The 24036-nt window shown below is 37.6% G+C and overlaps 1 protein-coding gene across 1 annotated transcript in view; it reads left to right on the top strand.

Moving 5' to 3' along the window:
- Positions 1 to 4847: 4847 nt before the first annotated feature.
- MIA2 (MIA SH3 domain ER export factor 2) overlaps positions 4848 to 24036 on the top strand; it is a 38080-nt gene continuing 18891 nt past the window's right edge. The window contains 13 exon segments of the mRNA XM_082059556.1: positions 4848 to 5384; positions 6810 to 6943; positions 8205 to 8291; positions 8627 to 9737; positions 13673 to 13888; positions 14012 to 14109; positions 17734 to 17865; positions 19796 to 19817; positions 19941 to 20029; positions 20416 to 20487; positions 21214 to 21324; positions 21658 to 21729; positions 22145 to 22249. Coding sequence (XP_081915682.1) covers positions 5270 to 5384; positions 6810 to 6943; positions 8205 to 8291; positions 8627 to 9737; positions 13673 to 13888; positions 14012 to 14109; positions 17734 to 17865; positions 19796 to 19817; positions 19941 to 20029; positions 20416 to 20487; positions 21214 to 21324; positions 21658 to 21729; positions 22145 to 22249 — 2364 coding nt within the window. The 5' untranslated portion in view covers positions 4848 to 5269.

Here is a 24036-nt window from a genome sequence, read left to right as displayed (position 1 = left end):
GTAGTTGAGGAAATGTTACTTGCTTGCATGTTTCAACTAATGGTCACATTTCAAATTGCCTTTGGAATTCATTTTAATTTTGTTGATTAATTTTTTTTTTTCTGAGTATTTTTAAGGTTTCTTGTTTTAAGCTTGAGTGATTCACTGCCATAGTGTATTTACTGTGCTGGTTTTAATGCCTGACACTGTAGTCGTTATGCAAAGCTAGAGAGGTAGGTTGCTTGTCAGCAGCTGCTGTTTCAGAGGAACAGGGTTTATAAAAGTGATGTGGTGCATAGTGGTAACTGAACTGGGGAATGGATTGATTACTTTGTTTCAGGTTATATTTCAGCCAGCAATGTATTTTTGACAAGTTTTGTTTCTGAGTACAAAGCTGGTGATGTACTTGACAGTTAATGTTTTTTGGAAGAAACTGCCATGGTTAAACTGTCCTGTTAATTAATAGTTAGCTTTGCTAAATCTAAGCAGCTCAATGTAACATCAGTGTGTGATAACTTCATAAGTATGAAGTTTTCTAAAAGCTAGATATTCCAACCAATATTCCACTACAGAAACAGTATAAGATAGTAGTACACTATTAGCATAATATTACATAAAGTCTCCTGTCTTTATAAAGCAGTAGTATTTTTAGTAATTGTTACATTTGCTCTCCAGGTCCCATCCTCTTACCCTGAAATAATTTCAGCTGTGGACAGGGCTGAGGCCATGGATGCAATTTCCTTCCTCTGTTGGCAGTCTCCTATTTCAGATAGCTGATGGCTTCAAGACTGAATTCGATGCAACAGCTTGGGGTTCAGCTCAAAGTACAGATCAAAGGAAAAATACCTTTTTCTATTTTTCATTCAAGTAACGTGGAAAAAGGAATTATTGAAAAAGGGGAAAAACTAAGAATGAAGTTGAGATGCTTATGTGAGTGTGCAACATAGCACGTATGCTCTGCCTGGCTTGTGGAGTGTTTCCATCAGATGGTCCCTGTCAGCTTCAGGTATCACTTCAGAAGGCAGTCAGGGATTTTTTTTTAGAGCTTTTATTGTATGCACTGACTCTATACTTGTCTTTTTCTTCAGTCCTGATGCACAAACTGGAAAGCTCCAATAATGTGTTTTTTTCCATGATGGTCCCCTCACAGCCCTCGTCAGAGTAGATTTTACACGGATTGTTCATTCATTATAAGCTGAAACATGACTTTACATAAAAGGTACACCTCTTCAAATCCCTGCTTTTTTAACAAAACAGACGTCTTTATGCTTACAACAGCTTCACTGTATGTATTCAAAGGAAACCTGAAAATATTTTTTCTGTGGAAAGTAGGTATTGGTGAACTAAACACCCCCCATCGGCAAAATTCATTTCGAAAACCAGTAAATTTTCAAATAGAATTCTAGAGCGTATTTTGTTTATCAGGAAAGCAATGGTCTTGTGGTCCCAGCTGCAATTTTGAGACAGGTTCAGCTGCTGATTTTTGTAGCAATTACAGTGATATGACATGACAAACATTCATTTCATGCATGTCCCAGATATTTAAAATGAGTCCCTGCCCAAGGAATAATTTCTCTGAAACTACACGTATTTATGATGGGATCAAATGCTGTGGCAGTGCTGTATGAGTAACATACAGAGATCTATGTTTTGGAGAATATAATTTTACTCTTTCAAACTTTTTTTTTCCCATCTTAGTTTTATAGCAAACCTGTGTTTTACCACAAACCCTGTTCAGGCAGTTGTTACTAGGTGACTGTGTTCTATCATATGGCAAAATGTAAGGCACTCAAAGCATGGAAACCTATTATCAAGATTCAAAGTAATGTAAGTCACAAGTTCCATGGTTTTCTAGAAATGCACTGTTAGTTGTCATGCTTTTAACTGTTTTTATAAGAGGAAGAAAAAGCCATTATTGCTTCCCTGTTTGTTATCCTAGCTAAAAACAATTGTTTTAAATCTGGATGATGAATGACTGTTACCCATTTAGATTTGTCTAACTAGAAGAGTGAATCAGTGTTTCTTTTCTTCTTTGGATTTATTAACTTTTAGAAGATACTTGTTTTTTAAAAAAAAAAAGTTTTTAGTGTGACATTTCATTAAAAGTTGATCTGTATTTTCATCCAAACATCCTCAGTCAAGAGAACTATATTTTTTTAAGTGCTTTTGCCATATTTTGCAATATTCCACACAGTGAAACCCTATGTTCTGTATGGAGCCTTTTAGTATTGTTATAAAAATATAACCACACCTGGATATACTGTTGTTATCTAAAAAATGTTGACTTTTATGTGCTTAAAACTTTTATCAAGTTATTAATTGCTTTGGGATGTTTATTGTTAATGCAGATACTGAATAGTCTCGGAAATGCAACATCTCTTGTATTTCTACAAAATCACGTTTTAGAAGAGCCATCCAGTGGGCCATACTACTTGGTTTATTTAAATTGCACCATCAATTCTGAGTTGATCCTTCTGTGAATTTTAATATATCATAAGGGATCCCTGCATTTTTAGCTTGGTAGTTAAAGTCACTAAGATGTTATTGCAAATAAAAAGTTGATAGTTTCATCCTAATGAAAGCTGTTGGAGATAGATCTTACTCTTTCATTAGCCTTGTTCATCTTTGCATGTATCATAGTACTCACATTTGTTGCTTCAGTTCTGCAGAATAGAAATTACCTGAAATCTCACACTGCCTGCTATAAAGCTTTCAACTTTGTCCTTTGGAAGGCAGCTATGATAAACTCCATGAATCTTTATCTTTCACTTCGGTCCAAAGGTGATCAGAATTTATGCTTGTATAACATCTGCAAGTATAGGCTTTAAGCATAGAGGAAAAGAGTATTTTATATAAATATGATTTATTATTGGAGTTACTAGAGGAACAAATAACACAGAGATCAAAGCTGTGCTCATCAGGCTTTTAACAGCTTCAGACCTAGAAGAATGGTTGTTGAGACTACACTACACAATGAGCAGTGCCCAGAATAACTTGAAAATTGCAGGTGCAAATTAAATTGAGTAGGTAGGACAAGCTGCAACATTTTATCTCCATATGAAGACTTGAGAATTAGTTTGGGTGTCCATATGAAACTGACGTCAGAGCCATTTTCAGTGTTCTTTTGACAAATACAGTAATAATGTGCAGATCTCAAGGTGCGGGTCTGATTGTCTTCCCACACAAACTCGCTGAAGTACGTAATTTTAGGTGTCAGAATACCTGGCTTTTCCATTTTTAGATGAATCAGCTCCATGTTGCCAGACGCAAAAGGTACTGTTAACCTTTCTAGGCCCATTATTGGGTTTTGTCCCATGTTCCATGGCTGGTATGTGACATTATGAAAGACCCTTTTGACCAGCTGTTAATCTTGGTGGGATAAAAGTGTTGTCCTTTTTTTTTTTTTAATTTTGTACAACACTGAGTATATAGAGACAGTCCCTCCAATATAAATGTATATTCCCTCTCATTCATCTGTCCTAACCTGTAGAGACTTGGGAATGAAGAAGAAAAAAATGCCCATCCTACTTTTCTTCTCACTGGGTTTCTTTGCATTTGGCATCTTTTAGCTGCTTGGTATTCCATTGCTCCCCCTTCACCTGCTGGAGGACACCAGGGAAGGTCTCCTGTCACCAACCCTCTAAGCAACACAAAATCCAAGGGAGTGAAGGGGAGAGAATGTTGATGCTGGGGATGTGGCAGCATCAAAGCCAGTCAGGAGCAAGTGGTGGGGCTGAGCTATGGTTTTCCCTGGTGTACAGGGAGCTTGTGGGTGGATGATCTAACAGCGGAGGCAGCTGGTGCATAAGGTCATAGAATGGGCCAGTCTGACTACCAGGTCACGTGGCAAAGGAAGGGGCCAAAGTCTTAGATTGTCACTGGAGGACATATCACCTACTGTGATATTTTTGTTTGCAGGACGATGCTGGTTAAGGTGACCCTGGCTCATTTTGTGCTCTTTCTCCTGACCTCCGGTAGATGATCTGTTTGCTGGCCCAGCAGATGAGGCTAAGCACCAGTGTCTAGTGGGATTGGATGTGGAACAGGAGGGAGGAGAACTGTGCTGCAAGTAGGATCCAACCAAGGTTCATGGAAAGAGAAAACAGAGCAAATTCTGCTTGAGTCACGCTGGGGACTGAGGAGGGGCAGCCTGCTAGGAAGCAGATGATGGCAATCATTATCAGGCTGGAAAGGAATGGAGATTCTTGGGGCGCTATCAAGAAGGGAGGGAGAAGAGGCTACCCCCATGCAGGAGAGCAGGAAAGGTGAAGCCCCTTCTGCAGGCAATTTAGATGTACTGTGATTAAGTGACTAAGGAAGTGCAGGACAACAATGTGAAGCATGGGAAGCAAAGCTTACTTCTAACACAAACTTCTCTGTATCATTTCATTTATACTACAACTTCACACCTTTATGACCAGTGTACAACTCCCTGCATAATTACTGCTTTAAAGAATAGCTTGTATTTGAGAAAATATTTACACCTCCCTGTTGGATAATATGTTGCTAAGAAACAGAGGGTATTCCTTAAGAAGCAGGACAGATCATCTGCTTAGCTTGGTTATGTTGCTCTGTGATGTACGATGTAGGGATAGCATATGGATTTTATAGTTGTCCCAAGTGCCTGAAAATCTCCAAGAACTCAACTTGCAGTTGAGTATATATTCCCCATACTAATGGATTTTACTTAGCATCTAACGTGTGTGAAAACTTCAAAAGAGTATGTGGAAAAAAATTCTGTTCTGAGTTCCCAACACAACCACCTGTCAATAATCCAAAATATATCAGTGGACACAAAATATCGTTTATTAAAAAAAAAAAAAACAAACCCTAGGAAATTGTCACTAGCTATATTAACAATCATTCAAATCAATATAAACATAGTCCATCTTAAAATCAGATGGAAGATGTATATTAAAAGTGCATTTATAATGCAGAAAAAACCCTAATACTTGTTGAATTTCCCCTAACACAACCTTCCACAAACTCAGTACAAAAGAACTTTTCTGCTAAAGGCTTAATTTTGATGTGACCAGAACTAGTTTATTTGTATTCAAAACATCAGTCTCGCTATCAGAATGTAGTTAATTATTAACTGTACAGGACACCGGACTTTGCAGATTGTTAGCAGGTCAGCATAGTGTACTTCTGTTTAACCAGATGAGAGAAAGAAAAGGAGCAGTTTATTTGCAATGTTTTGTTAGACTAAGAAAAATAACGTAGAATATTCTTGCTAAATGCGCATTGATGCAGTTTCCGCAGTTTCCATGCATTCTAGATTTAATCTAAAATGTCGAGGATCTTGGATGGGAGAATTTTCCTGTTGGTAGTTTCATTTTTAACAAGTCTGCGGAGTACGAAGGTACTTTCAGAATGGAAGAAGTGTGGTGATCGGGAATGTGAGAGTAAGTAAAAAAGTTGTTTGTTTTTTCAAAAGGAGGCGATGGTGCATATGCAGGTATTACAAACCATAATGTCGACATTAGCAATGAAATAGACTGAAAATGAGCAGCCATAGAAAATGTTAGTTGTAAATATACTAAGTTTATGAGCAACAGACTTAAACTTTTCAAACAAAATGAGAAAGAAATACTTGCTGGATTGTGTTGTGTAAGTATATAAAGATCAAAGGTCAGCAAAAATACTCTTCAATAGCTAGTTTTTCTCATATTTACTCAAAATAGGCAGTACAAAGCAGCTTTAAAGTATTTTTAACTCATTTGTTACAGGTACAAAAGAAATGTAAAAAAAAAAAAGGTAGGCTGAGAAGGAAGACTATATACTTTGTGTTTGCAGTACATTCACAGCCCATTCTGCAAAACTCTATTTTTTCTACTGTAAGCAAACTGTTTAGAATAGGGGTTTTGTAACCCTTCTTACAAAAGACACTGTTAATATATCCTATTTACTTATTTTTTTCTTCTTAAAGTGAAGTAAGAGCATTATCTGCTTATGGAATTCCTGGGGAGTAAAGAGCTCTGTGGGAGGTGGAACCACTGAATCGCAAGTGGGCAGCAATAAATAATGCCCCACTTATTATTCATTGATTGCCATTGTGAAACCTGTCATAATCATGCATAGTTTCTAAGCTGTCTCCATCGGTTTGGCAGCTTTAATTGTTGCACTTTCGATGTGGACAGCTTGTCCTGAAGTGGAAGAGAGCTTAGGTTTCCTCTGCTGATGGATCTTTATGTTCCTGTGGAGCCACACTGACTTGAGCTGGTTCTGGATGCTGAGAGATGTCTGTGGGACAGCAGGTGGACTGGGCTGCAAACTGACCGGAGCACAGCAGTAGTGGTTTCTGTGGGGAGATGGGTGGAGACAAAGAGAACTTAAAGTCATTCAAATTGAATTGGAAACTTTGTTTTTGACAATGTGCTTAAGGTTTATATTGCTTAAAATTACCTGTTTTCTTTTTAATATCAATGTATTCAAAATAGAGGACAAAATCCCCAAAATAATTACTAGATTTAACTTAGAATTTATAAAATATACAATTTAAATATGCCTGGGAAATATTCTTTAGCTGTTTAGATCTGGCTTTAGTAGCTGAACTTGCTAATTCTCCACATGCATTTCAGCATTGAAAGCTTGTCTGAATAAGGACTGGAAAATGCCCTTGATGTCTGCAGTAAATAAGAATGAAAACAGGATAGGTCTGGGCTGCTTTTTGCATTAGTTGCTTTCCACTTGATGATATAAATGGATTAGTATCATTACAAAGCACATATTGATGTATTAACAAACATTTTAATGTATTTATATACATAAGACTTCTGATTTCAGACAAAATGGCTGCTATACTTCTTTCTTTCTACATACTATTCCAGCAGCAATGAGCAGAGTTCGAACCACTACAGACTACTTAGGGCCTGATTGCCGGTATCTTAACTTCAAACCAGGGGAAGAGATAACGGTATACTTCAAACTTTCAAGGAAAAATGAAAATTTGTGGACAGGAAGTGTAAGTACTTCAATCTGAAACACTTTCCCCATAAATAATTTAGTGAGTATAATAAGAGTGTAACAACTGCAGTCTGCTTGCTTCTAGGGATCTTCCCTCTCTTTCGTAATATTAACGAGTCATGGATCAATACAGTATTTGGGAGGTGCGTCATTGTTACTATCGTTATATAGAAAGGGAAAATCCCATCTTGGCAAAGATCACTCATGGAGAAACAAAGTCAAGATCAGAATCCAAGTTTTTTGTCTCCTTCATGTAATCATTTGACTACAATGACTTGCTCTGGTTCCCTTAAAAACATCCAGGTCTGTCAGGTCAAGCACCTCCCTACAGGTCCGTGGGTAAGAAGGTGCTATGGTTGCTTAATCAGTGATCTAGTACTGGGACCTGGCTTCACAGTTCAAGGAAATTTCTCAGAGAAGTTATCACACATATTTAATGATTTGGAACAATTGACAATGTAATTAGAACAACCATGCAGTTATGTTATAGCTAAGAAGGAACAGATGCATTGATCCAAATCCAACTGCTAGTAAAACTGTGTGCTTCAAAACGTGATTTTTTTTTCTGTCACATTTATTGTTTAACTGTGAAATTCTGTCTTGCTTTTTTCTTTTAATCCAAGAGTATCTTTGCAAGTATCTCACTCCTCCTTGCTTTCCAAGACATATTCTTCCATTCAAGACTCTGTGCAACTGTTCAATATAAAGCTAGTGGTTGGTTTCCTGGTCAGACTGGTCCTTACTTTTCTGGGAGAGGCATTGTCATCAACTTATTTTTCTGTACTATTGCCACCTTCACTGCCATTTTCTCTTCAGCTGCAGCTGGCCTCATACCTGAATTTCATATCCTACTTCTCTTGTAACATATTATGTGTCATTAGTTATTAAGCCATGACTTTTCTCCCACTTGAGTAAATAGGAAATTTGCAGCTGATTTTAGTAGGAGCTGGCTGAGACCATCTGCCTCAGTTGAAGCAGAGTTAAGGCTACTGATATGGTTCTGCACAAACACATGCTCATAAAAATAACACAGAAAATAGTAATATGGAGTAATATACTTCCCCTTGCTTTGTGAAGTGACAAATTGAAAACTTGTGAAGGAAAAAGAAACCTTTTTTTGTGTGTGTGACCAAAATGAAGGGGTTGGGGAACAGTCCTATAAACTTATTATTTATTTATTCATAATTTTCTAGCATGTATGCAAGCACCTAACATACTGAAGTTTAAATGCTCTCATTCTTTTTATATTTTTTTTACAGAAAGGAAAGGATTTTGGATATTTCCCAAAAGATGCTGTCAAGGTTGAGCAAGTTTTAACTGCAGAAGAAGTTGAAGTGCTCACTAAGGTAAAAAAAATCAGCAGATTTTCCAATGTAGTTCACAGCAATTGAAAATCTAATATCCAGTTAGAAATCCAAGTGTTGACACATATTTTATTTCAGATAATTCAATACATATTTTTCATTATTAGTCCATTTGCATGTTTATGGTCCTCTAAAATATTTTTATTTAATAAACAATATAGAATAGGAATAGTATAATAACTTACAATCCTTTGTGTAAAGTTATACACATGTGCAACTACACAGAAAGAAAGAGAATAAAGATATATTGCTGTGCTACACAGTACTGTAGAAAATTACACATGAAAACATATTAACAGTTAATACTGTCCTTCTAGGAAACTGATTTCCTTTGTCTTCATGGAGATAAGTACACTTTTGAAAATGAAAATAGTGCACTACCTGAGCACAACAAGGAATATTCATCATCTGATGCAGAATCGAAGCTGCATGAAAATGAACTCTTAAAACATACAAGGGACTCCATGCAAAAGGAAGAAAGAGTTGAATCAGCTTCTGAAAATGATTGCAAGGAATGTCCCACTCAAGAGGAGTCTGCAAGCAAAAAGTTGGTTAGAAAAAATGAGAACAGAGAAGATGATAATGAAGAGCCACAAACACAAACCAGTCTCCCACTAGAACCCATGCCAACTCAATCTAGTTGGATTGCAGGATGGTTCACCACAGGAAGCAAAAATGATGAAGAGCCCTTAAGAGCAATTACTGAATCTTTAGAAGAATATATATACCGAGGCAGAAAAATAATGGTAGCTGCTGAAAATGACTTAGAGGAGCCAAACGATAAGGAGGAACAAGAACCCCCAGCATCTGCTTGGTTTCAAGGTGGACTGATGGACTTTCTGTATTTTGGTGAACAGAATGTAGATGTTGGTTTGGCATCAGAGAAAAGTGATCCACAAAACCATGATGATTCCGGTGTGCCTGGACATTCCAGTAATGAAGAGGAAACAGCAGTCACAGCGTTATTGGCATATGAAGAAGGAAAGAGTGAAGGCCAAGAATCCAAGTCAAATTGGTTTAATTTGGGTTTAAGTAATGTTTTTAATTTTGGTCTTGCTCTGGAAGACCAGCGAAGCAGAGAGACAAAGGATCAAACAAATAAGAATGAAGAAGTGCAGCCTTTAGACCATGAAACAGTTAAAGCAGTGACAGGTGAAGAAGATGAAGAGAATTACGCACATGAAGTAACAGATTCATACAGTAACATGCCAAGTCCTGGGAAGATACCAGCAAGTATGCATACTCTTAACGGCACCAAAAGCACCTCAAATAGCACAGAATCATATTTTGATATACTAACAGGTGACAAAGAGAAGCCACTTGAACCTTACAGTTCAGTACAAGACTTGGTCTTGGAAAGCCAACTGCTGAAAAATGCTGAAGCTAAACAAAGAAATCAGGAGTCAGAAAGTAAACATGTCCAGTCAGGTTGGTATACAAATATCTATAATAGATTTATTAATTATAATGTGGACATGTATGATAATCAATAGGGACATGAATCAATTGCATCAGATCAGATTTCTTCTTCTCCTAGCCCACCTCAGAATTGTGATCCCTCAGACACAAAAAACACAGAAGAAAAGCCCGACATAGCTGAAGAACAGAACCGTTTTTTCACTTTTAGTAGTTTTGCAGACGTACTGATGTATTGGAGTTCAACACCTAAAGAAGAACAAGTGCAGAGTTTGCAGCAACATGTGTTTTTTAGAGAAGAAATCCCTCAAACTGAAAGTGATGATGAAATATTACAAGGGAATAATAACAGAGCAATGAAAGTACAAGCAAAACAGAGAGTTAGTGAGGAGCTGTCTGGAAAAAGATGAGGGTGCAATCCAAGAAAGCAATCTGTTTTCCTCACTAGCTGTGCAAAATAATGAATGTAGTAATAGCAATACAAAACATTTTGTCAAATTAGTTAGAAATAGTGATGCTTCACAAACTTTATCTGTTGAAACACTAGTACAACCTGAAGTATCTAAAAGACAACATGTACCCTTGTTTAGTTATTCCAGTGCTGAAGATCATGTTTCTTAGAATAGTGGAAGTCACGAAAACACCAGTATAAAAGGTTGTTATGAAGACCTTGCCTCCAAAGATTCTCTACATTTATCTTCAAAATTAAATTTTGTAAATACAGTGGAAATTGGAACTCGTCTGCAGGGAAAATACAAAATTGAAAGAGTTGAAAAAGTGTATAAAGAACAGAATAACCTGAACACTTGTATTCAAGAATCTGTAAATTCAGAGAATGAATTACCAAGTTATGGGGAACCGCCAGGAACTGCAGATAATCCTCTGGGTATCAAGAAGACCCCATGTGACAGTGAGCCAAGTCTTAGTCTGGAAACATCTGAGAAAGTCAAACCAGTTGAATGCTGTGATCACAACAGAATTCAGCATCAACAAGCCAGTTCAAAAGGGATGGTGATGTGAAAGAGAAAATTCACAAACCAGAGAATAAAAACAAGCCACAGGGTTTTTATGAAAACAACATCAAAGATTTCAGTTTCAGTCAGGATATTTTTAATGATGAACAGGATCAGAAATCTGAGGAGTTCTTAGAATTGACTCCAGACCAACCTTTCTTTCCTCACCCCTCATCTAATGGCTTCAGTTTTACAGGTACAAAAACTTCAGAAGAAATTGGCTACCTGGAAGATGAATGGAGTTTCAGAATGGAAAATAAAAACTGCTTGCTGAGAACAGGAGAACTAAGCTTCCATGATGAAAAAAGGCCTCAGTATAAGCCATGCTAAACTGCTCTGGGGAAAAGAAACTGAAGGCAGCTCAAATCAGAAAGTTAAACATAATGAGAATCAGATAACAGTAATGTGGATACCTCCAAAGAGAGCAATCTTTCTCTTCAGCTGGCAATGCAAAACCAGGGCAGTGGAGGGGGAAAAAAAATCTGCCAGATTAGTAGAAGATAGGACAACACTTGATGCTCTTGCTGATAGCTTGTCAGGAGAGAAGCTACAAACTGAACAAATCCCTATGAATGTGCAATGTCATTAGAAAAGTGAAGCAGAAATAACACAAAAGATTCATTTTCCAAACATGAACTTCTGGTACCAGGGAATGGGTCAGAGGACAGTTCTAATCCAGAAATTAGAAAGAAATATAAAAATCACATGTGATAAAGTAAGAGAAAATATTATTCTGTGTCATCAGATTTAGGCCTATCAATTCAAGCCATTATGACAATGCAAGATACAAAAGATAGAACATTAATCTGAGTTTTGGAAGGCATCATCGTACGTTACTTCAAAAGGCACAGTAATGCTAAAGTCTTCAACAGAATCCAAGTCCAAAAAAATTTATGAAGGACATTTATTTACAATAAAAGCAACACAGCAGTCATGTGATATTATTCTGACTGAATGTGAACTTTTACCCTAGAAGACCTCTAAAATAGAAGACAATTTTAAAGAAAAAAAAATAGAATTACAGTTAGTGTCTCCAAAACCCCTCAAACTGGAAAGCCACAAATTAATTAAATCCCCAGAATCTGGGATTACTCAGAAACCTGGCTAATAAAGTGTGTGTCAAAAAAGAAGATACTGTTGTAAGTGAAAGGATGGATAAAACGGAAAAATTAATTGCTGCTTCTGAAACAAGATAGGAGAGTGAAAGAAAAAAAAATAAATCTGAAAATCAGAGAGAGTCAAAGTCCAGAAATATAAATAATAAAAATAGCATTATAAGAGAAAGGGTTACAGGTATTATTTTACCAGACGATCAAGGTTCCTTGCAAATATTTTTAGTAAGACTAACAATTAAGCCTATAGAAAAATGTCTGAGGATACTTGTTATGTTAAAAAACCCACAAAAAATAGCAATTACACGAGGACTAGTGGAATTAAATACTGCACAAAAGAATGGGATGGAGTTAAGAGAAAAAGAATCTGAACAAGCAAAAGATACTACTACATCTGTAGAAGGTGCATAAAATGATGAAATCAATTTAGAAATTATTCAAGATAAATTTGAGGAAGGACAGCTTAGCATTTTGGAAAAAGTACTGCTGCTGAATCCATCAAAAACAATGAAAGTGACCATATCATAGTAGGGCAGACAGCATTCATGTCCCAAAAAATAAGCAAAACCAGGCAAACAGTGTATGATAAACACTCAGATTTACCCAGCCCACTGATTACATTCCAACAATTTTATATGAAGTTAAAATAAGATGGTAAGCAACCCTTAGATCATCTGTCTGAGGGAAGAAAATTTATGCAGCTGCACCAGTAATTTGAAAGATTCGTCATAAAATCACAGCTTACTCATGTAAAGACAAAGTTATGCAGACGAAACAACTGATTGTTTCTGTGCAAAAGGGGCACAATTTGGACACTGGGCAGGAAAAATGTATGGAAAAAAGGAATGTTCTTTTAGAGCTGCCAGAGCTTTTGTCTGTGATAACAATTCAGTGTACATCCCAAACTGCAGTTAAAGGTACTGGATGAATGCTTCACTGGCAGTGATTTAGCAAGAACAAAATATGCTTTGTTTGAGGAAAAAAACACAACAGATACAACGCTGTCTCCTCTGGTGATTTACAATCAAGAGGTAGTGAGCCTCATTCACAGTAATGTCTGATTTATGATATTTTGAGGATCTGATAATACAGATTCAGTTAATATAATGGTAACAGTTTAAGAGCCAGTTACTCTTCCTGACTTTTGACTACTGAAGTATTTGTGATGAGTATCTTTGGCCAATACTGGCTTGAAGCATAGAATTAAAAATTAATCAATTTGTAAATGGCATTTTTTTTCTACATGGGTAAACATTGTGTGGGGTTTTTTGAAAGTGGTATTTTATTTGTTTCATGAAATTTACTCGCCGTCACTGAAACTGAGGCGGCTGGGTGCCTTCATCCATACTTCTGCATCAACATGCCAGTGGTTTCTTGTATTTTGCAATGAAGTTTGTTATCTTGTGGGAAGCTGTTAATCTTTAGCCCTACATGGCATTTTTAATTGTTCTCTTCATAAAGCTTTTCTCACTTGTATTTGGAGATAATGTAAGAAAGAGACCTATTAATCCCAAACAATGAATCTATAGGCTATCAAAAAGAAGCATATTTTTTCCTGAACATTGATTTTAACTACTTTACTACAACACCAGTTTTGCCTAAAGTTCTATCCTCCAAACTCTGTTTTGAGACCACTATTTGAACGAGTATTTCTTAAATCTGTAGCCCATTTTTACTCTGATATAGCAATCCAGTGTTTGGCTTTAAGCTGAGGAAAATAATTTTTAAAAAATCAAAGTCTTTGTAAAGATTAATATAAAATTGTGTCTAAGTTGAATTGTCTGAAAATAAGTGTGACTTCCTTCACAATTATTTGCAGGAGTAGGCAGCAGAAGAAAGCTACTGGGAGAAAAACCAGAGAAGGAACATGAAATGAATGCAGCTGTAGACAGTGAACATAACAGTGACCAACATTCTAAGGCAATAGTGCTTCCTCCAGTAAATTCTGGAGAAAAAATTGACAGTTCAGTAGCTGACTTTCCATTTGATGTCAAAAAGGCTTTCTCAGATGCCATCCAGAACTACGTTCCAAGTAATGGTAAGTGTTTCTTAATTTTAGGGAAAATAAATTTGCAATCTTAAAAAAAAAAATAGTTGGAATTATATTAAATTGATAATTATAATGTAAAACCTTTTTGTTTCCTTATGAACAAACCAGAAGGAGGATGGATATATGAGATGCTTCTGTGCTTGAATGCTGCTGAGATTGGGGAACTGATAAAATACATGTTTTCAGCAATGGCGAGTATTATCAAAAAGGTAAGAGTTCTTTATGTTGTATATGTTTGGCATTAGTGCAAAATTAAGACAGTCACTTATTAGTTATGTTCTTCAATGAAGCTCCTAAAAAAGAACTAAAAAAAGATCCTTTTAAATAAACCCTCTGCAGTCCCACAGAATCACAGAATATTAGGGATTGGAAGGGACCTCAAAAGATCATCTAGTCCAATCCCCCCACCAGAGCAGGGTATCTGATGCTAAATGAGATAGAGATGGAACAAGAAAATGTCAGGTTAGCTGCTGGTCATCTGCCTTTGTTGTTCACACTGCAGAATCTGATGAACTCAGTGCATTTATTTTTTTCTACAGAGCAGTCAGAAAATACCTCAGTGGCCAAAATATCAGCATTTTGTTGTTGTTGTTGTTGTGTGCTTTTTGTTTGTTTGTTTTAAATGAAACTCATAGCTTCCTCTAGTTTCCATGACAGTACTGATGAAATTTGCTTGGACTTTAAAAGTTTGGTTTAGGATGAGTAAAATAACCAGAATATTTCAATTATTTTTAAAAATTAAGTTTGAAACCTTGATTCCCAAATATTCACATAGTTCAGAATTCCATAAAAAATTATTTTCTGAGCAAATATATAAATTACAAAATGATATTACAGTTTCTACAGAGATGTCTTAAATACAAGAGTGTAGGGACAGAGTGAAGGTGAACCTTACTGGACATAACTGCACAAGAAACAGTGCTGCAAGAGAATTTGAGAAAAGGTAGATCGTGTTGCACTGTTCCCTCTAAACAGAGGAGTAATATCAGGTAAAGTGGTATACGTCAAACTTCATTAATTTTGGTATTTGAGTTTGTTTGGATTAGGTAACTGAAGTTTAAGAAACACATAAATTTGTTCCTGATTTCCTGTCTACTTACCTAGATTCTGACTAAATTGCAGCCTAGAAGAGAAAAACTGAAGGGCTTTGCATTATTTTCTCATGAACCTGATTGGATTTCAATGCTCATTGATAGGCCACTGCTATGGCCAAACTCATTCTTGTATTGTTTAATACAGCTAAAAAAGCCACTTACACCTAAGGGTGATACCAGCATCACAGGCAAGTCAGCCACCTTGCACTGTGAAAACTGAGTGAGTGCACACTAATTAAAAAAAAAGTGTAGTTAAGTATATGTAAAAAAAAAAAAAAGAAAAAATACAGGGTGTTGCAAAAAGATGGACTCACCTTCTCCTCTGAAGTGTGTGGTCGCCCTGTGCTCTTCCCCTTACATAAACAGCCAGTTTCCTCAAATTGTCGGTACCAATGACGAATACTCTTTGGCATTGGCGGGGCAATACCAAAACGCCGTTGGAATGCATGCTGCACCGCAGTTACAGATTCAGTTTTGCTGAATTGCAGAACACAAAACGCCTTGTGTTGCAGGGTCACCACCCTGGGAAAGACTCAGGCTGGGGGCTGTTTATGTGCTAGGAGAGGCATTTGAAATTCTGTGCCCTGTCGTTTCAAATGGTAAGAGTCTCATTCATGGGCGGTTTGTGGTTGCAGAGATACAGTGATTTCAAGTTGGGTCCATCTTTTTGAAACACCCTGTATAATACAAAAATATGGTTAGTCCTAGTGAATGAGCCGAAGAAGAATCTATTGCTATGTGGCTACTGTTTCTCGTATCTTCCCTTACACTTTTCTGTCAGCGACCCCAGTACGATCAATTTTTTAGCAAACGAAGTTTTTGAAGAAATCTAATTTATGGTCGTTGAAGTGCCCCGCGGCTGGGGCGGCCCTGGCGCTGGTGACCAGCCCGGCACGTACACAACAACCCCGTTGCGCAAGGCCGGGAGGCCGCGGCCGCTGGCTCATCCACCTGTCGCCCTTCCTCCCCCGCCGGGCCAATGTCAGCTCGGCTGCCCGGCTGGGAGCAGGCGCGGCCGGCTGGCGTGTCCGGCCGGTGGGAGCCAGGCCCTTCCCGAGGGATCTCGCCCAGACACGTTTATTTTTGTAAAGACCGGCGGCTGCACGGGGGCAGATGGAGGGGGCAGAGGTGAGTTTCCCAGCGAGTAACTTTGAGGAACAACAGGAGGTTCGTGGCCAGCGGAGCCACATCAGTACCGGAGGACGGGGGCGGCGGCGGGCGGACCCTGAGGGGGCTGTCGGGCCTTCCCGCCCCTCTGTCAGGAGAGGTCCCGGAGACCTGCGGCACTGAGCCGCCAGTTGCCCCCGCGCCGGATAGCTGCACTGCGAGAGCAAGGAGAGGGCACCCTAAAGCGCACCTCGGCCCCGCCGGCTCAGAGTTCGGAGCCGCGTACGGAGGCACCCCCGGTGGGGGCCGGGCGGTGAGGCCGGGGCCCGGCTGCTGCGGTCGCTCTCTCACCTCCACCGGCAGTGGTATCTCCCTCTCCACTCCCCCCACTGCCCCTCCCGGCGGCCGTGTTGCGCCCCCTTTCATGTCGCAGTGGTACAGTCCGCCGCCCCTTTCAGGCTCCCCGGGTGCTCCCGCCTGTGCTCGCGCAGTTCCCCCCTTTCCGCGGCAGCAGTGGTTTTTCCTTCCCCCCCGCGGCAGTGGTACAGGCCGGTTGTCAAGTAGCGAGCCGGAAGGGGCCGCGCGCTGGGGGGGCTCGAGCCGCCGCCGCGCGCGGTAAGATGGCTGCCGGCGGCCGTGGGGATGCGTTGGACGTCTCCGCCGCCAGCCTGTGGCTCGGCCTGCGGGACAGCGCGCAGCGCTACTGCGGGCTGGCCTTGGAAGGGGCGCGCAGGGTGAGTGCGAGACCCGCCTCCGCCCGGGGTCGGCTCTGATCTTGTGCAGCGACGCCTCGGCGTCGGGGGGAAACGGCGCTGCCGGGGATGGCGGGGGCTGGGGTCCGAGAGGAACGGGCCTCACGGCGGAGAGGGCGGCTGCGGCACCGTGCACGGCGCAGAGCCGGGCTGGAGCTGGAGCTGGAGCTGTGCCGCGCCAGCCTGGGGCGGGACCGCGCGGGTCCTGTTGTAGCGGCCGCTTCTTCGAGAATAAAGGTCTTTAAAAGCCAAAGCAGTGGAACGAACGCTCCCTGATTTTATACGCGCACACCCCTCTTGGCTTGAGATGGGGGTAGTCTGGCCGTTTTATTAAAGAAATTCAGATTAAGACTTTACTGCACAGTAACTTTTAGTAAGTGTGAGCTACGTTCAGCAGGTTCTATCTTTGAGAAAATAGGGATATCCCTTTACAAGTAGAATGTAAGTGTATTTAAAATGTGTCAAATAATTCTCTGTATTCAGTATGTTGTTTTAGTATTAATTCGGTTGAGCAGGCTTTTCTACCAAACAAATTTTCTACCACTAAATCGTGAAAAATACTTATTAGTATTGGTTATTGTAACAGTGAAATGTATAGACAACTTGAAGGAGAACTTACTGTAATTGGTAGGTTCAGAAGGAAAAGTTTTCAGAGCTTTATGTAATCATTGTATCTTGGATTTTTTTTTTCCTTCACTTGATAAGTATATAAATCAAGAACCAAACACTTCTGTTAACCATTTTCTCAGAGTTTTGGAGAAAAAAAAATAGATGTACAAGCCTATAAAAGCCCTAGAAGTAAACTGAATGAACATGTAATGTCTATTTCTGTTGAAAACATTAATCTCTTTTAGTTGAAGCTTTTTACTTTATTTTTCAGGCTGTGGCTTCACTGCCTGAAGATATGAGACCTGGTCCTGATCTATATGGTTTCCCATGGGAAATAGTGATTTGTGCTGGTGTTGTTGGAACCTTCACAGTTCTCTTGTTCCTATATAGAAGTTATCAATCTGTAAGTGTTCAGATTACATGCACAGTTTGAATTGAAATTGTATTCTGTTCAAGATATATTACACTTCTGAGTTTTAAATCTGTTGTGATTGAATTTAGAATCCCTATAAAAGAGAATTTCAGTAGTCTGTTTTGTCAAGACACTAAATATTTTGAGGTATACCGAGTGACTTGTCATTAGAGGAAATGCGAGGAAACTTGATGTAGTAAGGCTTCCTTTTTCCTTCCCTTTTAAATTTCTACTCCAGATTTTCAAAGTCAGCCCTTATTTTTTTTTCATGGGATACAGGGGTCTTCTCTAGGGTGTGTGTATTGGTATCTCTGTGACTGTGATGGCTATAGCCACATTAGCTCAGGTCTTTCAAGGTAATTGTAAGCAAAATCAATTCAGATAGATTCCCATCAAGGGAGTTATTTTAAAACTCTTCGAACAGTGACCTTGATTCTGTTTATTAGAACACTGACCCAATTTCACTGTGTGCTGCTTGTGAGCACTCAGCTGATGACTGAGAAATGTAATACTGAAACCTTTTAATGTACCAATCAGATTATATTTTTGAGGTAAGGGTTGTCTTCTACAGTGAGTAAGGATCTGAGTAATAACAGCTGCCTACCAAACTCTCCCTACTAATGAAATGGGGTCAGTGTCCATAATTCAGTAGTTTAAATTTATCCACAGTTTTTGCATACTCTTAAATAGACAAAATGTGATTTTGGTGCTCATGTATGAAGATAGGTTGCATACTGGTTTAGTTTTTCAGATATGAGCAACCGCATTTTTAGGGTTCTAGCATCAACTTAGATCTGGAAAAATGCCACCTTATTCTGCAGCAGTGATTCAGATTGTGTGGAATGGAATCTGTATTTGTATAAGTTAATGCAGCTATAAGTTGGGTCGTTCCTTCTGTTTTCTAGCAGCGTCCCTCCAGGTGGTACTTTCATACCAGCATACTTTCAGCATTTCAGCTGAAATCAGTCAAGCAGTAACTCCAGTATTGTTTTCCTCCTGCACGTGTCACTAAGGCATTAGATATTACAGAAGTTACTGATAGCTTTTTCAGTCATTCATACTTAGAACGCACTGACTGCTCTTTAAAGTATTAATGGTTACTTACTCAAAAGTGATGGGATTTGGTTTTGGGTTTTTTGGGCTATGACGGGATAAGGTGTGCATATTACTTTTGTCCCCTTTTTTTGTTATGTGGACTTGTGGCCATCCCATGGCTTTAAATGAGGAGAAAACAGGGAAAATCTGAGGGACGCATTGTATGTTAGGCATGTGATCCAGGCCCTGCCTTGAGAGGAGTGCTGTGTTGTAAAGTTTCTGCGGGTTCAGCCTCCTGTCTGGGCCATTTGTGGCAAATTCTATCCCACAGTTTGTTAGATTTTGATTCTGGGGCACTAGATGCCACGTGGCAGCTGCTGATTTGGTTTTTCGCACAGTGTTGCATCTGGGCAGGATGCCAATTAGGTAGTACCCTTACTGTGGCTCTAACGGTTAGCTATTGTAATGTGTGGAGTTTTATCCTCATAGGAAGGTAAATCTGAGCTGGCACCTGGAACTTCCCTCTGCTACTTCTTTCATACTCTTTTGGCTGTACATGTCCACCACCACTTTGTTTTGGCAGTCATGCTTATGTGGTGACTATACGGAGGTGTGTTATAAAAGTGATCCAGGTGAAAACGAAACTCCTTTTCCCTCTTCTTGCTGTTTGATTAGAATGGGAAAAGGACAGGGCAAACAGGCAGCCGTGGAATGGGTGAGAGCAGAGGATGCAATTATGCATTTTTAACAACAGCCTGTATTTATATTCCTTTTTAAAGTTCTGTTGTTAAGCTGATCATGGAACCCCAGCTTACAAGATTAGTTTTCAGACTCTGTGCAAGAGTAATTGATCAGACATTTTCAGTATGTATTTTTTTTATTTCAGGTTAGAAGTCGACTTTATGTAGGTAAGCTTATTTTTCATACTGTTTTCTTTGGAGTATGACTTTCTTTTACTTTTTTTTTTCTTCATCTTTTTTTTCTCCTTTTAATTATTTGGATGTTGCAACACTTAACTGTCTTTTTTTTAGGAAGGGAAAAAAAGCTTGCCAATAAAATTGCTGAATTAGTTGAAGACAAATGCAAAATTCTTGAAAAACTCAGCCTTTGCAAAAAAGAGGTAATGGTCATTTATTACTTTTAGGTGTGTCACAGAAATGGACTCAATTAATCAAATATTTAAAGTATTAAACTATCTAAAAGTGAGATCTTTAAAACCTTTTAAAGTGATTCTTCACATGCTTTTCCCTTGTCGGTGCCTTTAAGTGCAACTAAGGTGTTAGCAAGTTCTCTTAATACAATATATTTCACTGGAAGCAGCTTTTAAATGTCTTCGTTTTATATCACTGGGATAATCTACTAGGGCTAAGGCTTTCCTGATTTCCAGCAAGGTGCATTTGTGAATATTTAGGTGGTGGCTATGTTTTAGTCTAGAGCACCCTAAACCAGTGCTATTATTTATGCAATTCTTTACATAGATTCTGACATACAGTATTTCCTTTTCAGTTTGAAGATTTAGAATTGTCTCTGAAGGACGGTAATGTTATGAAAGAATCAACAGACGCATCTTTTTTTGAGGTAAAAAGATAAATGGAAATTGTTATTTCTATGATTTAAGGCAGTATTTCAGGAAAAAAGTTGGCCATATTAAAAAAAAACCTCACCAAAACCCAACAACAACAAAAAAATCCTAATCCCCCAAACCTTAATTGTTTTAATTGAGAGCATTGGTACTTGGGTCCTGGGTTACTCAAAATGACATAGAAGCAAGAAATTTAAATTAAGATAACTTTTTGTAACAATTTTATTAAAAATGATTGATACTAGGGCAAATGGCATATTAGACAATATTTAATTGTTTAAAAAGTAAATTATTCTTGTTTCTAGGAGAGAGGGTACTGCATGAAGTATTTTTTCTCACATCTGATTTAATTCAAATATATTTTATAAGCTACTGGGGCACAATTGTAAACAAAAATTACCACTACATTTTTACATCCACCAAACTGAGAAAACATTTGTAAAAGAGTTCCAAAAACATGAATAAAATAATTAATGGACTCTATGAAATTTATGTAACAAAAAAGCAAATAGATTTGTTTCACTCTGCACCTTGGATCCTATAGAGCTAATTGTTAGGGATTTTGTTAACATGCAAGAGTCTCTAGAGTACTTTGAGATTTATCCTTGATATGGTGAAAATTGTTAAATATACTTTGTTCTCATATTTAAAATCTACTTGTTGTTTTCATATGTAGTTAATGTCAAATGTTTTATGTTAACTGTTGAAACAACTTGATTTAGGAAATGCATGAAAAACTGAGCAAGTCAAACTTGGAACTCAACCAAGAACTAGAGAATCTAGAAAAAGAACTGGAAGAAGAAAAATCTAAGCAATCAGAAAGTGATAACTTGGTAAGAATAAATAGAATCCTTTATTTGTTACTATTAGTTTAAAAAAAACCAAACAGACAAAACACGGTAAGTTATCTGTGGAGAAGACAAACTATTCTCTTTGGGTTTTGTGAGACAAAACCTACATTTTCCATTTTGTCTCCTTTCATACTCCTTATAGCATATTAGAAAAAATAACACTCATAAAGCAAAATACTCAAAACAATAAAAGCTTTTTTTACTGATTTGGCAGTATAACCTTCTCAGTTTTAAAATTAAAATAACTTTATTAATTGCCTAGACTTTTTCAGTCAAATCTGTGGAAGAAGCTATATGACAACTAATAATTTTCAGGTGGCTGAAATTCAGAAGAGAGTGGAGTCTTTAGAGAATGAAGCAAAATCTATCAAGTCACAAATTGATGAGGTATGCCCAATCTTTGTAGTTTCTCTTTTCAGATCTTTGCAATTTCTTTTCTCTACGTAGTTACTGTTTTATTTTTTTTCACTTAACTGTGCAGAAATAATATGCTGTGTAAACCAAAAGACTTTGTAAGGCTTAATACTTTTGTGTGACTTGATTTAGCAACTTTGAAATTCCCATAGTGATTGGCATTTCTTCGGAAGTACAGTTACCTTGTCTTTTCCTTGCCTTCTTACTCCACAGTGATATATAGTGTTGCAAAACTACAATCAGAAAAAACTGTTGAAATTCTAGGGAAAATGGGAGAATACATATATAGCACAGATAGAAAACCTAAGAATAAGTCTGATAATACCATCATGACCTCACTTGTCTTCACTTCTACTGTTGAAACAATGCACTTTTTTATTTCACTTAGGCCAAGTCCACTCTAAAAGTCTATCAGATTAATACAGAGAGACTTAAGACATCCATTCAAGATGCAGTAGATGAAACCTGCCATCTCCAGGAAAGTGAGAAACAGGTAGGTCCTTCCTAGTTATCCGTAGAAATATTGTATTTTTGTATGATAGTGAGTAAATACTATTGCTCCAAGGAGCTCATCCTCAGCATGTTTATTAATACCCCTTGTGTGTTCTAGTAAATGGAATGAGGAAGAGGACGTGGCTTTAAAATGATTTTATGTTGAATAACTGTGTAAAATACTCCTGTTTTAAAATAAATTAAATAATCAGAGTTTGTTTGTGGAAACATGCGTAGATTTTGGTTAGAAAGAGACCATATGATAATATGAGATTAATAAGAATTTTGCTGAGACCTGGAGGAAAGCAGAAGGATTTAAGCAAGTCCACCTTTAGGATTCTCTACAGAGGCAGTGACAAAATACTTATGTATGATCCAAAAAACAAAAGAAATTAAGAAATTGCAAAGTATGCAAAAGGCAGGTAAAAAAATTACTGTAGTACCGTTATAGGTGAACTCATGGAAACTCAGGTAAGTAATACAAATTGACAGAAAAGACAATTACTTCCCAGATTTTAGCTGTTTATTTTCCTCAGTGCCGTAGCCAGATCCCAAAGAGTGCTGATTATTTTAAAATGTTCAGTGTATGCAATAGCTGTCCTGTGCAATAACTAGTTTTACAATGAATTTATTTTATTTTATTTTATTTTATTTTATTTTATTTTATTTTATTTTATTTTATTTTATTTTATTTTATTTTATTTTATTTTATTTTATTTTATTTTATTTTATTTTATTTTATTTATTTCCTTTTCTAACAAGAATATATGCTTTCTGAACATTAAATGTTCCATGGAATGTTTTTGGGTGGATTTTGTATTGGTTGGTTGCTTTTGTTTGTTTTGTTTTTCTTTGTTTTTAATGGACATTTGCTTATTTTCGTGAGTGACTGATGATCTCCTTGTTGTCTGTATAGTAACCTGATAAATATCTTGTGAAGGAGGGAATAGAAGTACAGGCCTGTGCGTTTTTTTTTCCCCAGCTTCTTAGAAGATGCTATTGCTTTAGTCCCCTCTATCAAAATGTTGTGCACATCAGACTTACTGATTCAGAAAAACAACCCAAAGGTTACTGGAAACAGAAAACTTTCTACCGGGGAAATTTTTCAGTTCTGTGGAACTCTGTTATCAGTAAAACTTCATATTTTTCTCTAATTTTAGGACTACACATTTGTGACTACAAAAAAAAAGGAAGATAATTTTATTAGTGAAGAAACAGTAGATTTCAGTGTTATCACAGTGAGAATGAAGTTGCTTTAAACTTATTTTATTTTGAGATTCTCTTTTGTCTAATCTATACATGCTCTTTCTTTGTTTCTGTGAGGAGGAAGAATCTGGTTGGTGCTTTATTTCAAATGTGACAGTATACTTACGTAATAAATTTTGAGAAACAGTACACAAAGTTTTAATATAGAAGGATTTTTTTTTCCCCCCCTCTGGTAATTTCTTGGGTTCAAACAGAAATAATCCAATTTTGTGTGTGTGTGTGTGAAAAGAATCTTACAGTACTTAGAGTAAGATAATGCTAACTGCTGACAATTACCCTACATTTTATAGGCAATCATATCAAGCAAAACCAGGAAAAAAATCAGTAAAAACAACTCCTGGGATATAATTAACCTGCCAGATTCCTAGATGAAAATAAGGGGGTTTGCATTCCTTCCAGATAAAATAACTGGGGTATAGTAGTTCATTAACCACATTATTTAAGATTAATTACTATACTTTGTTGTTAACTGAGTTTTGTTCAGTTTTTAGTAATTTGAGAACATTTGTGTGTATTGCATTT

This window comes from Streptopelia decaocto (assembly GCF_964273445.1).
Source record: "Streptopelia decaocto genome assembly, chromosome: 7".
NCBI lineage: Eukaryota > Metazoa > Chordata > Aves > Columbiformes > Columbidae > Streptopelia > Streptopelia decaocto.
The sequence above is the reverse complement of the archived record's forward strand: the minus strand, read 5'-3'. Positions and strand labels throughout refer to the sequence as shown.